Genomic DNA, 13,802 nt, shown 5'->3' with positions numbered 1-13,802 from the left:
ATAAAATGGCTAAAGGGTCACAAGATTTAATTCTGCGTAATATAGGACCTTTAAAGGAGAGACTGTACCCAAATCTTTATTAAAGTAGCAATAATACTAGGGTTTATTTTATTTTATAACCTACAGAAAAGAACCAAAGCTTTTTTTTCTGAATTGTTTCACACATATACAAAGTGAGTTTCATTGATGTAGTTAAAACCTTACATGAGGCATCAAGTTTAAACTAGCCACTGTACTGCAGCGTAGTGGAGTCAGTTTGACTCTGAGTAGCTTTACAGTTGGAAACTTCATGCATGCTTTTGAGTTTGTCTTTTATTAGTACACATATGATGCTTTCAGTTAAGCCTTTCAGTTGAACATTGCATAGAGTATTAAGTAAGACTGATTGATTGGAGATTGTAAAGTTGATGTATCGTCACTTCACATTTTTATATATTATAATCCGGAGAACACTTTTACTTTATCATAGTTTTTCCATAAAACATGCTCGATCTATAAATACAATTGTTCCCATTTAGCATTTGCTTTTTGTAGAATGTATTTGTTAAATCATTACACACCCATTTTTTTCTAATAAAGATCTTTTTGTACATGAGACATGTGATCAATAAAACAAATTATAAAAGTATTTCCTCAGATTGCATTTGCCCTGCCAGAGCAAACTGAAACCACTCACTAGGTAAGACAAGGCAAACTAAGAGTTTTATAAGTTAAATGTATTTAACCTCTGAAGAAGCTAAGATGGGAAAAATGTCAGAAGCCTAAATCTAAATTTAATTGCAATAAAACAACTGCCGATAATCGAGTAATGTTTCTAAGATGTGTTCATAGCCAGTTTTACGCCGTTATGTATTATGATGAGATGCATCACATGGGGCCCCCTCTAATATAAATTATCCAATTCTGGGCCCCTAAGCCCCTGGTGCCAGGGACAACAGACTCTTTTTTTTGCCTCTGACCACGCTTATACCTACTATAATGTAAGGACACAGTAACTCTTAAAAAGGAGGCCAAGCAAATGTTATTTAGCGAAAACAACATTTTATTAGAGAGAAAGGGTAGGAGAGTGGAGTTACAGTCGACATTTTGCATAAACTGTTTAAATCCACACAGTCTTCAGATCTGTCTCTGGATGCTTTCGGCGATATCCACCGGTCCATCCCTCTCTCTCGGCCACTGGGGGGAGGGAAACTAGTGCTGCTTCCTCCTGAATGAGCACCCTGTTAAGAGAAACAGACCCAACATGAGAGCTGACAAAGGGGGGCTTACTGTACAGAAATACTGCAACACTGCACATTGTCCCTGCTGATGGTGAAGTCATTACATGTGACAAATGAGGCTACATCTCTTCCTCTTTAAATCACATGACACGGCAGCCTTGAGAGCAGACAGAGCAGCTTGTCCAGCACATAAAACTACAACTTTAACTGTCAGGGTTTTGAGTTAGGTTTGTTCTCAGCCTTCGAAAGGGGGGAGCCAGTGATATAGCTCAACCCTTCTGCAAACTGAGGTCAATCTGGCACTGAGATGAGATTGGAAACCCACAAACAAGGAAGTCCAGCCAATTTTCAGTGCACTGAGAAAAGTGACATTTGACCTACAGATCTTGCCCAACTTGCATAGCTTGTATTTAATCAGATGCTGTTGAAATTTACACCATGATCTTAAGATAATACAATTCAACTTCCTGGAACTGATTCATGAAGTTGTGTCTTTGTTTAGGTAACCATTAAGTAACCATAAAATGCCAAGGCAAACCAAAGCATAGTCACCATTATTGTGACATTTAGCTAGAAGTCCAATAATGCTGTGAATTAGAACCACACATGGCAGGACAAAATTCTGATTTACAAATGAGTCAACACAAACCTGATAAAAATAAAAAGGACCTCAATAGACCTTGAAATGCTTTACATGAATAATGCAAATATGTATGCGAGTGCAACAACAATGATCCATGCGTGTATAAACAGCACACATCTAATATCGCTTGCACTTAATAGTTGCATGAGTGTCAGTCGTTATTCACAATTTTAAGGTAAAATGGCCTCGTTAAAAGAATTTCGCTTGATATTGTGTAATACTCTGTGCCACACTCCAGACCAGTAGGAGGCAAAAATGCACATGAAATGTTGGTTGTCACCCACCATAAAACAAAATGATGAATAATGAGGAGTGGAGATTTGCTCAAACATACTGACCCTCTGTGAGACGGGCCTTGCCTCCAGTTGGCTGACACAGGACGGTGGAGCAGCCCACACAAAGCACGACTGTCTGAGCGTGGCTGAACACCGTTGTGATCTTGTAGCATCCTAGAAAACAGAAAAATGCAAGTCAGTTTAGGCTGTCCATGAATTAAAGAAATTAACTTTTGATGCTATAGAGTCCTTTATTAGTTTTTGGAATATTACATTAATAGACCTGCTTTGGATCTCTTCTTGACTGCCGTTTTTGGTAACATTAGCAACAAAAATCACAGTTCGTTATAAATCCCTTTGACCACATCACAGCACGGTAGATTACCCTCTTGAAACATTAATGCCTTCATTTTTTCCCCCCAGTACAGGTACCACAGATAACTGCACCATTATTTGAAAGTAATAGTTTCAGCGATCCTTTAAGTGACACTGGTACCAGATGGATTGAAACATGTACCTGGGCATTTAACATCCATAAAATAAGAGTTAGGACTCTGGACAAGACGCTTCTTCTTGTGCCTCCTCTTCTCCTCCTCAGGGGATGGGTGCAACAAGTCTTTTGCGAGCTGCGCAACAAAGGAAATGCCAAAATTAGTAATGGGACAAAAAGACAGTTACCAGGTAAATTTAAACACGATCACACATTTGCAAGATCATCAAATATGACCTTAATAACCCCGTAACTTGTATATTTAAAATGTTATAGCTTTGGTTTTGGTGGACGTACTGGTCTGCTGCGTGGCCTACTTCTCTGGCTTAGATAACTAGCCCCATCACGTTATTTAACTTTGCACAAACTATTAGGCAACTATGGAAATGCAAACAGTCAGAATATGATAGGAATAACTGTCCAAATTAAATGTGATGAGGATATCATAATCATTGTTTCGTGAAGTGATTAGCCTCGTCGAACTAGCTCCATGTTTGCGGTGTGCGCGCAGCCATCTTGTCTCACAATGCGCCCAAACGTGGTGCGCATTTCAGGACAAAATCTGACACGAGGACGAATTTAAACCGCTTAAAACACACACCAGCCGGGTCGCTAACTTTTAATGCAACTATTGAGCCGCTTATAGCACCGTGAATATTTTATTTAATAGTGAAAATAACAGGATGAGGCGGCCTCCCGATACTCACTGGCATGTTGGCGAGGAAATAGCCGCTGCCGAAAAGGAGGCATCACCGGAAGCGCGGGGCTGATATCGGGCGACGCTTTGAGCAGGGACCGGACGTGACGAAATAAGTTTGAGAGAATAAAACTCCGCCCATAAAGTCAGGATAATGTTCAATAAATATTTATACATGTACGAAGCATGGATCTATAATTATGTTACGAACTTTGCAGGTTCATAGTAAAACATCAGAAACACAGACTCATTAAACACCTTCAAAAAAACTGCTCAAAAAAACTTTTCCACGCAGTCTACAGCCCCATATCCTGTGAAGCGTCTTTATGTTACCTTGAAAAGCGCTATATAAAACTCATGTATTATTATTATTATTATTATTATTATTATTATTATTATTAAAAAGCAGATATATAGTAAGCAGAGTTGGAGACTTGCAAGTCGTGACTTGGACTCGAGTCAGACTTGAGTCACTATTTTTAGGACTTGAGGCTTGACTTGATAAAATAGACAAAGACTTGGGATTCGAGTTGGACTTGAAGGTAGTGACTTGGGACTTGACTTGGACTTGAGGCCTGAGACTTGAGAAGACTTGATGCTTAGACTAGCTGACAAATTAGGCTCTCTTAAATCTTAATTCTTACAGTTCTGACGATAATAACTCACACTCTTGCCAAGACATTTACCAAAGGAAAATTTTGTATTTCTACTTTTATATAAATACTCATGTACTATGACGTTTAAAGTACAATTTAGTTAAAAATTATATAAATTGCAAAAATCTAAGCTATATTTGGCACTTTGGTTTAAAGACTTGAAATGACTTGAAGCTCAAAGCAGACGACTTGGACTTGACTTGGACTTGAGCCTTATTTGTGATTTGAAAAAACAAAGACTTGGTCCCACCTCTGATAGTACCTACAGACTTATTATTTAGACATGCTCATTTTGGGGGACACTCCTGGTTTGTGGTGGTTGGTAATAATAAAATTGTGAAACAAGCTTTGCTCTCGGTCCATTCACGACTAACATGTGAGTCAGTATAGTCACATTTAATTTGTGTTTTGATCATTTTTAAGCAGCTTTTCTGTCTTTTACCTAAACAGATGACAATGTATGCCTACCTTATTGGTATCGGATTGGTCAAAAATAGGGACACCTGAGACTTTTCTTGTATAAAACTGGGACAAATCAAAGGTTTTGGATAAATCTGCTGGGAGATTGGACATAGTGCTCAAAACTGGGACTGTCACGGTTAAATACGGGCGTCTGATCACCCTCAGCAGGAATCAATGTCTACTGCTTTTCAACAGCAGATGGCAGCACAAGCTTAAGGATCTTACGCATAATAAATTTACTATTTACAGTTTAAATATGCATTGCGCAACTTTTCTGGTGCAGTCCGTCTGCTTGCCTTTGTGGTGATGTTATTGCTTTGTCTAGAGTGTTCCCTGGTATAGCTTAAACCTGTTTCAAGGAAGACAACAATAGGGTACATTACAGGTCAGATCTGTGGAGAGTCACCCCGTTCATAAAGTGAAAGATTGTATTTTTGAGCAACAGAAACACCCATGAATAAATGTGTTTAATGTCATACCATGAACATTCTGGGCAAAGCAATAACATCTCCATGGAGACAAGTGAGAGACCCTCCACCTGAAAAGTTGCAAAATGCACCTTAGATTCATGATCAAATATTCAGTTGAACATGCAACAATAAGCAGAATCAGACATCAGGAATTAAAGAGGAGGGTTATTGTCCCACGAATTTCAGCTGTGCAGCCTGCTGATGCGTAACAGAAAGTGGATGACAAGACATCATCAAAGAATTTATTAAAAATCAAAATATAGCATCAGTGCAAATAAATAACCTTCAGTATCAACATTCTCATATTAGGTAGTTATTTGTGCTCCTCCTCTTTGTCTGCCTCAGTCACAGGTTTGGTGTTTGGGTCTCTGAGCTGCAGGAGTTGGTTTATTTTGTTTAGGCCTTCACAGTTGGGAGAAAACTGGTTTCTCTAAAGAAGTGAGATAAGGAGACAGTTATTTTCATTTTGGCTTGTGACATGTAGTTTTTTTTTAAGATATAAAAGTGTAATAATCAAACAGACATTCAAATGCAGACACAGCAGTCCTCCTTCTCTCTGCTCCTCCAGAGAGGCGAGAAAGAGAGGCAACGATTTCTCTGTTATTGCATTGCCTATAAACAGACACAAACAGACACAAATGTGTTTATAACAGTTTGTAAATCATTGTAAACAAAGGAATAAACTACATTTGTTTTGCTTTATATTCAAATCTTATTCAAGCACATTACAACAGCATTAAGAGTCATTCAATCAGTCAGTTATAATTATTTAAAAGTGCACTCTGTAGTTTTTATGGTGAAGTCCATACTTCTGCCTGCTTATCTCCATGGAGATGTTAATGCATTGCCTGGAAAGTTCCACTGTGTGTCATTAAATTTATATAGCTTGCATTTATTCAGCAGATGTTTTTATTGCTCAACAATACATCTCCATGAAGACAAGCACTTAGCAGGCCCTACACCAGAAAAGTTACGTAGCGCAGCTGTAAGAGAACTTTTAAGAATTGGTAATAAATAGGCTTTTTCTATGTGGCATTTCAAATTCACACTAGATATAGTGACCTTAACAGGCAGAACATAAAAAAATATATTGTTTGTCTATTGAAGTGAATGTGTCTTAATCATAGATTGTACATACGTATGCATCTATGGTCTTAAACGGCCCTTATTACACTATTTTCTGATCCATGTTATAATGTTGTTTCCTCATCACAAACATACCCAGAGTTGTGTTTTGTGCATTCACACATGTTTAACACACAAACTCTGCATACTTAATCGCAGTTCCTCTCTCAAACTGAACACACCTTGTGATGTCACGTGGTTATACAGGAAAAGCTCCCCTGTATTTTTAAGCTCCATACATCTTCACTATAATCATTTAGATGATTTCAGTCTGTCTCAACTGAACTAAAGGTAAAAGGTAGCTGTCAACTTGAAAACTTCATGACATCACTAAGTGGAACAGAGTATTCTGAGCTTTGGAGATGTAGACAGGCTAATAATAAAGGATTACTCAAACGTGTGAACGAAACAAACTACAATTAGTCTCTGGGGTTTTTTTTGAAAATTTTGCATAATATAGGACCTAAAAATAATGAGAAGGGTACTTCCCAGGACCAACACAAACTAACATAACAGCCCTGAGGCATGTTGGGTATCTTTAAATATATTTCTAACCTGCCAAACTGAGGTAGACCAGAGTGGAGTTTCCAGGCAGAAACACCTGTCCGTTCTTGCGTTGTGCCAAAGGGTCCAGCAGGGGGTTCACCATCTCCACTTCAGGCTTTCAAATAAGAAAGGTAGTGTAACATTACATTACCAGACCTGAAAACTGTATTTAAAGGTAAATTTTTGTCACACACGAACCTCAGCCAATTTAACCAAAGATAACTTCTCCTGTACAAATAAAGATACAGTCAATGCAATATTTCCAATTATAATCATATATTTAAATGCTACACAGACAAACCTCGACAGGGGGAGATTTCTTTTTGCCTGCTGCTTTTCCTCCTCTGGTTGGAGGTGCCTTATCAGGAGCTACAAAGATTTAAGCAAGATTTTAAATTACTAGAACCTACAATTATTATGTTATTACGTTTTTGTGCACATTTTGTGTAGTTTACTTCAATATAAATTTGATTACTTTTTGGCTTTTGGGCACCCTTCTTCAGGTTTTCTTTGTTGGCAGGTCCTTTTTCTGTTTTTTCCTCTTTCTTAGCAACCTCCTGTGAAAGAAAAATAGCATCATAATTGGAAAGAAAGGTCAAGACTGTGCTATAACAGTTATATGGCGGTTACTTTTTTCTTGGCGTTGCCTTTAGGCTCTGGTTTGGGTGGTGGGATGGCCACTGCAGGAGTCACAACTTCTTCATCGAGATCTGACCAAAAATTCTGATACAATACAACATCAAAGACATGCTGTTAAATATTATATAATGTGCATAAATGTATGTGTGATACTACTAATAAACTAAATACTAAATATACTAATAATAAACACTGCTGTATGAGGGCACATGCTGCTGAGCTGTCAAAATAATTATTTTTCAAAACTTTTACCAGTAGCATCATTCAGTCATGGAAAATAATGATTAAAGGGCCCATATTACACAAAGCTGACTCTTCTGAGCTTTAAGCCATGTTATAATGTTGTTGTTACCTCATCCATGTTGTTACCTCATCAAAAAAATACCCAGGGTTGTGTTTTGTTTCATTCACACATTTTTAAGTAACCCTTTATTAGCCTATCTACATCTCCAAAACCCATGCAGTGGTAGTTTTCAAGTTAACAAGTTAACCTTTTACCTTTTGTTCTGTAGAGATGAGAAATTCCAGGTCTTAAATTATCAAAAAGATTTTAGTGAAGGTGTATGGAGTTATATGGAGACAACATGAATATATATGGAAACAATATTATAACATACATCATAAAATAGTGTCATATGGGCCCTTTAAAAACATGATTATTTTAAGCTATTTAAAAGTTCAAAAGTTAACCTAGGAGAATACACTTATAGAGTAGTTAAATGTGATGTTACTTCTGGATCCAAGGCGGGCAGCACTGTGACAAAAAATCAACACCCTAAAAGACTATGTAGATTAAATGAGTCCTATATTTAAAAACAGATTACTAATTTTTGTTTTGTGATTGGACATAAGCGTACCACAATAAATACTATATTGACTTATCGTTCAATACCTGAAAGATGGGATGATATTTTGGAGGGGGGGTCAGTATTTATTATGGGGACTTTTTCTTTGTACTAATGGGAAAATTGTGGTTATTTTTCTGCACTATGATAAGATTTGAGCTCTAACAGGTTGGATTATGAACATCTACGACTACCAAAGCGTTGTATTCTGTTATGTATTTATTGCACTTTATATTTTTTCATAAAAATTGTGCATTTAGAGTACTTTTTGTGGATAATTCTGCTGGCTGCATATCATGCTTTAACATTTTGTCCCATTACTTTGTTTTTTTAAATATGTACTTTTTAAATTGTATTCTGTGTACAGCATATTTGCCTGTTTAGAAAAGCGCTGTATTGTTATTAAAATGTGTTATTGTGACAGGCCTAATTGGAGTAATATATGTAATACCATTTTATATTTGATTGATTGGACTGCCCGTTTAACCAGTGTAATAATGCTATACTATACAATTTGCCGTACACCTACCAGTTCCATCTTTTCTATGAGCAGCTTCCTTCTCTCCACAACTTCTTCATGAGTCAGAGGAAACTCCCCCAGAACCTGAAACAATGTTCACCTCGTTTCACCTCATAAAGTTGAACTGTTATAACACAATAAGATTAATGGGGTCTAAAACAGCTTAACTGCAGTTACAATGGCATTTGTACAAGTTAAAAGCCCTAATGTAATTTGATACCTTGGACAAATGAGCAGCCCCTGAGTCTCCGATCTGATTGTTGGCCAATGAGAGGTAGATTAAGGAACGGTTAAGACGCAGGCCCTGCACAAGAACGCTACATTACAACATTATATGGTAAATGCAAAGGAGTGGCTGTAGTAAAAGAGCAAAGTAATAAGAGCATCAAACAAATCTAAAAACATTGCTTCTATTTTTCTCCAGCATTAATAATCTCTCAACTCTTTTACTACTACTTTAAACTTTACCTGAGCAAGATACACAGCACCTGCATCCCCAATGTGGTTGAAGGCGAGGTTGAGAAAGAGGAGGTTTTTATTGGCTGTTTTGACTGTTGATAACGCAGAGCCAATCAGACGTGCCCCTTCATCCTTCATTTGGTTATTTCTCAGGAACAGGTGACTGAGACTGAACATTGCAAACAAGAATTAGAGAAACGTGTGGTACTTTAAAGGTGCAATGTGTAACTTTTCTAGTGGAGGGTCTGACACTTATTTGTCTCATGAAGATGTTATAGCTTTGCCAAGTATGTTCCACAGTGCATTAATGACATTTATCTCTTGCATTGATTCATAGGTGTTTTTACGGATGACGGACCTTCCACCAGAAAACCTGCACAGTGTACCTTTAAAGTGTTGCGAAGTGAGTAAAAAGAAGTGAAGAAACTGTAACTTACGCACTGTCCTCAGAGAGAAGCAGGTGGTAGCTATGATTTGGGAGTGGGTTGCCCTCCAAATATACAACTCTAACACAAGTAAGGTAAGGTTAAAGTACAGATTGGCGAGTAAAGCAATGTCATTTTGTTGGGAACAGACTAAAGGATGGATAAATAAAAATGTTTTTTATTTAACTGGATATGCCTATAAACTATTATTGATGTCTAGTAATATACAATATTTTTTAACAATAAAAGAAGGTATACAAAATATCATTGCAGAAACTCATGCTGTAGAATAACGTAAGCAGATGTTTGACCTAACTCTTGTCAATCATCACTGGAAAGGTTTTTCTTCATGAAAAAGTTGCAAAATATTTGAAAATATAAGATATCTTACCTTAGACTGGAGCCCTGTGAGAGTGTGTTTGAAAGTGACTTTACCATTTCATCAGTCAGTCCGGCTTGCCAAAAACTACAAAACAAGATTGACAAAAGAGATCAAAACACAAAGCAAATGTACAGTACAATAATGCCTCTCACTGACTAGATGCTCTGAATTTGACTCAGATCTGGAAGCATCTTGTTCAGAACTTGGCAAATCTGTTCATCTACTTTCCATCCTGTATGTATCATAAAACATTTGTAGTTTTTGTTTTGAATGAAACAAATTAGAAGTCCTTTTAACATCTCTTACCATTTATCCTAAGGCTCTTGCAGCTGAGTGGGCTTTTGTTCTCCAGATCAGCATGGAGATACGGTTTCCACCACTGAGCTGCTGTTTGAGGCTCACTTTCCTCTGTGAACGGGCAATGGTCTTCAATTAGATACTATTTTGACCAACTCTGATAGAACAAACGGCAGTGGATTCACTCTGCCACTGCATCCGACAGATCAGTGTGTGGATGCAAAACAACTTTCTCCAGCTAAACTCAGACAAGACAGACGTCATAGTGTTTGGTCCACAGAAACTAAAAGATAGTGTCAGCAGTCTCTCTCTCTAAAACCTTCAAATCAGGCAAGAAATCTAGGCGTAATAATGGACTCAGACTTGAACTTCAACAGCCACATCAAATCAATAACATCTGCAGCCTTTTACCATCTAAAAATAGCAAAAATCAAAGCTATACTGTCTAAAGCAGATTTGGAGAGACTGATCCATGGTTTGTCTCCAGTAGGTTAGACTACTGTATCGGCCTGCACACTGGACTTTCCAAACAAGCTGTGAGATGCTGCAGTACATCCAGAATGCTGCAGTTCGGATCCTGACTCCAACCAGGAAGTATGAGCACATAAGTCCTGTGCTCAGCTCTCTGCACTGGCTCCTGTGGCTCAGAGAATAGACTTTAAAGCGTCTCTGATTGCATACAAGTACAAGCACCAAAGTACATCTGTGACATGTTAGTGTCCTCGTACTCTAAGGACCTCAGGGACTGGCCTCCCCCAGTGCACAGAGTCAGGACTAAACATGGGGAGTCAGCATTACAGATTCATGCAGCTAAAACCTGGAACAGTTTTCCTGAAGATGTGAGACAGGCGTCTACTTTGAGCCTGTTTAAATCCAGGCTCAAAACGGTTCTGTTCAGCTGTGCATATGACTGAAGGGTTTTCATTCAACATTCTTCTCTCTCATTTAATGTCTCTCTCTCTTTTTTAATTTTATGATTTGTTTTGATTTGTTTGTAGTGTGATTTTAATGTATTTCTTATTCCATAAAGCACTCTGAATTGCTTTGTGTACAAATTGTGCTATACAAGTAAACTTGTCTTGCCTAAATCTAAACATATCTCCTTTATATTTGTTCAATTACAGGGGTTTTATAGCCCAAAAATACATTAAAAACATGAATTCTTACAATGTGCTGGCTTGCTTCTCCACAGATCTGACCATTAACCTGTCTACATTGTAGTTACCAAGTTTATTTCCATACTGTGGAACAATCAAAACAAAATGTACCACACAGTGACATATGCGCGGCACAGAGTCTTAAGATATAGGTCGCTATATCTTCATAGCTTCTCGGCACATTCAGATAATCACAAATAAGAAGAACTCACACAGTAGCACAGTGCTTTATCGCTACTCTCCCTTGTAGACAATTAAAGGTCCAATATTACACAAAATTGACTTTTGAGATCTTTGAGCTGTGTTATTAAGTTATTACGTCATCAAAAACATACCTGGAGTTGTGTTTTGTTTCATTCACACATCTTTGAGTAATGCTTTATTAGTCTGTCTACTTCTCCAAAGCTCAAAATGCTTCGTTCCACATTGTGATGTCATGACAGCTACTTGAGAAGAACTCAGCCTAAATATGCAGTTTTTTTGTGTTAAACATGTGTGAATTATACAAAATGCACCAATATGTTTTTAATGAGAAGACAACATTATAACATAGATCATGTAATGTTTGAGTTTAGGTAGGTTTTGGGTTTTACCTGCTGCCTCTCCCCCTTCTGTTTCTGAGATTTTGCAATAGACAGGTGGTATGTCCTTTATATCCAGGAGAGCACAGAGTTTGGGGAAGTCCACCTGGACATTACCTGTGCACTGATAGTCATCTGTAACATAAAAGCTTGAGTTTTAACTGAACACATAATACACCACCTGCCCCATAGACCAAACATCATGATCCTGTTACTTACCAAAGGTCAGGCTGGTTACTGATCCAGTGGGTGACTGTTCTGGAAAGAAGAAAGCATCCCATAGTAATTGTAGCCAACACCATGAATAAAATGTAATATAATGACATAATAAGTGACAACAATGGCATAAAGCTAAGCATTTTTACCGTGGTCTATATTTACTGAAGAATGTAGATCACATAAAATCATCTGAACAATATCTAAGAAATCATGTTTTCTGTTTAGTCTCTGTTAACATTAATGGTAGAACTGTTACAAAGTAAAAGTAGTAAAGCACTGTACTTAAGCATATTTTAGGTGAATACTTTTTACTTTGACTTCACTACGTTTGAGAACAAATATCTGTACTTTCTAATCAACACAAATCTTTATTATTATTTTTTTCATGTGATACTGTTACTTTTACTTGAGTATTTGTTTGCTCTCGTATCTATATTTTTACTTAAGTAACAAAACTGAGTACTTTTTTCCACCACAGCAAGATAAGCTAATAATTGTTGACTAATTCGCCAAATTGCTAGCCTACATGTTAGTGACGTCCAAATACCTGTTAATATTATGCTTCTTTGTTTTGCGACGTCCTCATCTGCAGCATGCGCCTTATTATCTTTTCCTTTTTTCTTCATCATACTTATTTCGATTTTAAATGTTTATTTTAGCACAGTTTAGCCAAAGTGACGCTAGCTTTGACCCCGCTACAGTCTTTACGTGTCACCATGGCAACCGCTCACGCCGTAGAATGGTGTTTGTTGTGGTTAGCAACCGGAGTCAAGTTCTCACGTTCTGGGTTTTTGCTGCTTTTTATGAAGTTATTTTGTTATTTTTGACTATTTGCAGACATGCCAAGGCAAAAAAAGGCAGACCTCAAAACACTAGGATTCACAATGAAGGCCCAAATGAAGAACTCCGTGGTGATAGGACCCCCCGCGGCCGGAGCTTTCCAGGAGAGACCGTCCAAACCGACCCTTTTTCGGAAATTCTACGAGCGAGGCGAGTTCCCCATGGCGCTGAAACACGACACCAAAGGCAATCACATCGCCTGGAAAGTAGAAATAGAAAAGCTGGACTACCACCACTACCTGCCACTGTTTTTCGACGGGCTATGCGAGACGGTGCACCCATACGAGTTCTTCGCTCGACAGGGGATCCATGATATGTTGGAACATGGAGGTCCCAAGATTCAACCAGTCATCCCGCAGCTCATCATCCCAATCCGGAATGCCTTGAACACGAGGAACCGCCAGGTCATCTGCACCACCCTTAAAGTCATTCAACACCTGGTCATGTCCGGAGAGATGGTAGGAGAGTCTCTAGTGCCATATTACCGACAAATCTTGCCCATTTTAAACATCTTCAAGACTATGAACATAAACTCCGGAGATGGGATCGACTACAGCCAGCAGAAGAGGCAGAACGTAGGAGACCTCATCCAGGAAACTCTGGAGGTCCTGGAGCGCTACGGAGGAATGGAGGCCTTCATCAACATCAAGTACATGGTGCCCACCTACGAGTCCTGCATGATCAACTGAAGGCTACACCAAAGCAAAAATGATATAAAATCTCTTATGGATTGCATGTGAGTTTTATCTAAACATAAAAAATAACTTTATTCTGAAATGGGCTAAAACCAAATAAAGATATATATGACCTGAATAAAATAGTAACTTGTATTTTGTAAAGACTAAATTTACAAT

At 38.0% G+C, this 13,802-nt stretch overlaps 3 protein-coding genes and 1 non-coding gene across 8 annotated transcripts; 1 reads left to right on the top strand and 3 right to left on the bottom strand.

Moving 5' to 3' along the window:
* Positions 1-1,021: 1,021 nt before the first annotated feature.
* On the bottom strand, positions 1,022-3,465 carry rps27.1 (ribosomal protein S27, isoform 1). Its single transcript, XM_020932532.2, has 4 exons — positions 3,336-3,465; positions 2,656-2,764; positions 2,202-2,312; positions 1,022-1,220 (listed from the first exon to the last, which is right to left on the bottom strand). Exons 1-4 carry the CDS (start codon positions 3,339-3,341, stop codon positions 1,192-1,194), a joined length of 255 nt encoding a protein of 84 aa, XP_020788191.1. The 5' UTR covers positions 3,342-3,465; the 3' UTR covers positions 1,022-1,191.
* LOC129410231 (small nucleolar RNA SNORA35) lies at positions 1,448-1,577 on the bottom strand. Its single transcript, XR_008632787.1, has one exon. It is a non-coding gene; the product is annotated as a small nucleolar RNA SNORA35 (small nucleolar RNA).
* On the top strand, positions 2,750-13,692 carry LOC110167403 (parkin coregulated gene protein-like). 5 transcript variants are annotated; one of them, XM_055157635.1, is made up of 3 exons: positions 2,750-2,819; positions 9,385-9,450; positions 12,946-13,692. In XM_055157635.1, the coding sequence occupies exon 3, from the start codon at positions 12,948-12,950 to the stop codon at positions 13,635-13,637; it is 690 nt and encodes a 229-aa protein (XP_055013610.1). In that variant the 5' UTR covers positions 2,750-2,819; positions 9,385-9,450; positions 12,946-12,947; the 3' UTR covers positions 13,638-13,692. The 5 variants fall into 5 exon arrangements, with proteins under 5 accessions (XP_055013610.1, XP_020788407.2, XP_055013609.1 ...); XM_055157634.1 differs by lacking the exon at positions 2,750-2,819 and adding an exon at positions 6,625-6,715; XM_020932748.2 differs by lacking the exon at positions 9,385-9,450 and having other exon boundaries at positions 2,776-2,819.
* On the bottom strand, positions 5,142-12,996 carry lrrc71 (leucine rich repeat containing 71). Its single transcript, XM_055157633.1, has 17 exons — positions 12,656-12,996; positions 12,109-12,147; positions 11,902-12,024; positions 10,161-10,262; positions 10,011-10,086; positions 9,864-9,938; positions 9,485-9,553; positions 9,057-9,216; positions 8,809-8,892; positions 8,598-8,672; positions 7,215-7,307; positions 7,060-7,141; positions 6,886-6,953; positions 6,783-6,812; positions 6,594-6,699; positions 5,437-5,525; positions 5,142-5,343 (listed from the first exon to the last, which is right to left on the bottom strand). Exons 1-17 carry the CDS (start codon positions 12,735-12,737, stop codon positions 5,227-5,229), a joined length of 1,470 nt encoding a protein of 489 aa, XP_055013608.1. The 5' UTR covers positions 12,738-12,996; the 3' UTR covers positions 5,142-5,226.
* Positions 13,693-13,802: the final 110 nt, after the last annotated feature.

The sequence above is a fragment of the Boleophthalmus pectinirostris genome, unplaced genomic scaffold, assembly GCF_026225935.1.
Source record: "Boleophthalmus pectinirostris isolate CB_2022bp ecotype Guang Dong unplaced genomic scaffold, ASM2622593v1 HiC_scaffold_21, whole genome shotgun sequence".
NCBI classification, from domain to species: Eukaryota; Metazoa; Chordata; class Actinopteri; order Gobiiformes; family Gobiidae; genus Boleophthalmus; species Boleophthalmus pectinirostris.
The sequence above is the reverse complement of the archived record's forward strand: the minus strand, read 5'-3'. Positions and strand labels throughout refer to the sequence as shown.

Bases quoted from the DNA above. Each gene is read 5' to 3' on its own strand.
- rps27.1 (XM_020932532.2), bottom strand. The intron at 2,313-2,655 runs GTACATGTTTCA...TCTGTTTTCTAG, and splicing joins TATGGATGTTAAATGCCCAG to GATGCTACAAGATCACAACG. The intron at 1,221-2,201 runs GTCAGTATGTTT...TTCTCTTAACAG, and splicing joins CAAGGCCCGTCTCACAGAGG to GGTGCTCATTCAGGAGGAAG.
- lrrc71 (XM_055157633.1), bottom strand. From the start codon at position 12,737: ATGATGAAGAAAAAAGGAAAAGATAATAAGGCGCATGCTGCAGATGAG. The intron at 10,087-10,160 runs GTAAGAGATGTT...TGATACATACAG, and splicing joins CAAGAGCCTTAGGATAAATG to GATGGAAAGTAGATGAACAG. The intron at 6,813-6,885 runs GTTTGTCTGTGT...TTATTTGTACAG, and splicing joins AGAAATCTCCCCCTGTCGAG to GAGAAGTTATCTTTGGTTAA.
- LOC110167403 (XM_055157635.1), top strand. From the start codon at position 12,948: ATGCCAAGGCAAAAAAAGGCAGACCTCAAAACACTAGGATTCACAATG.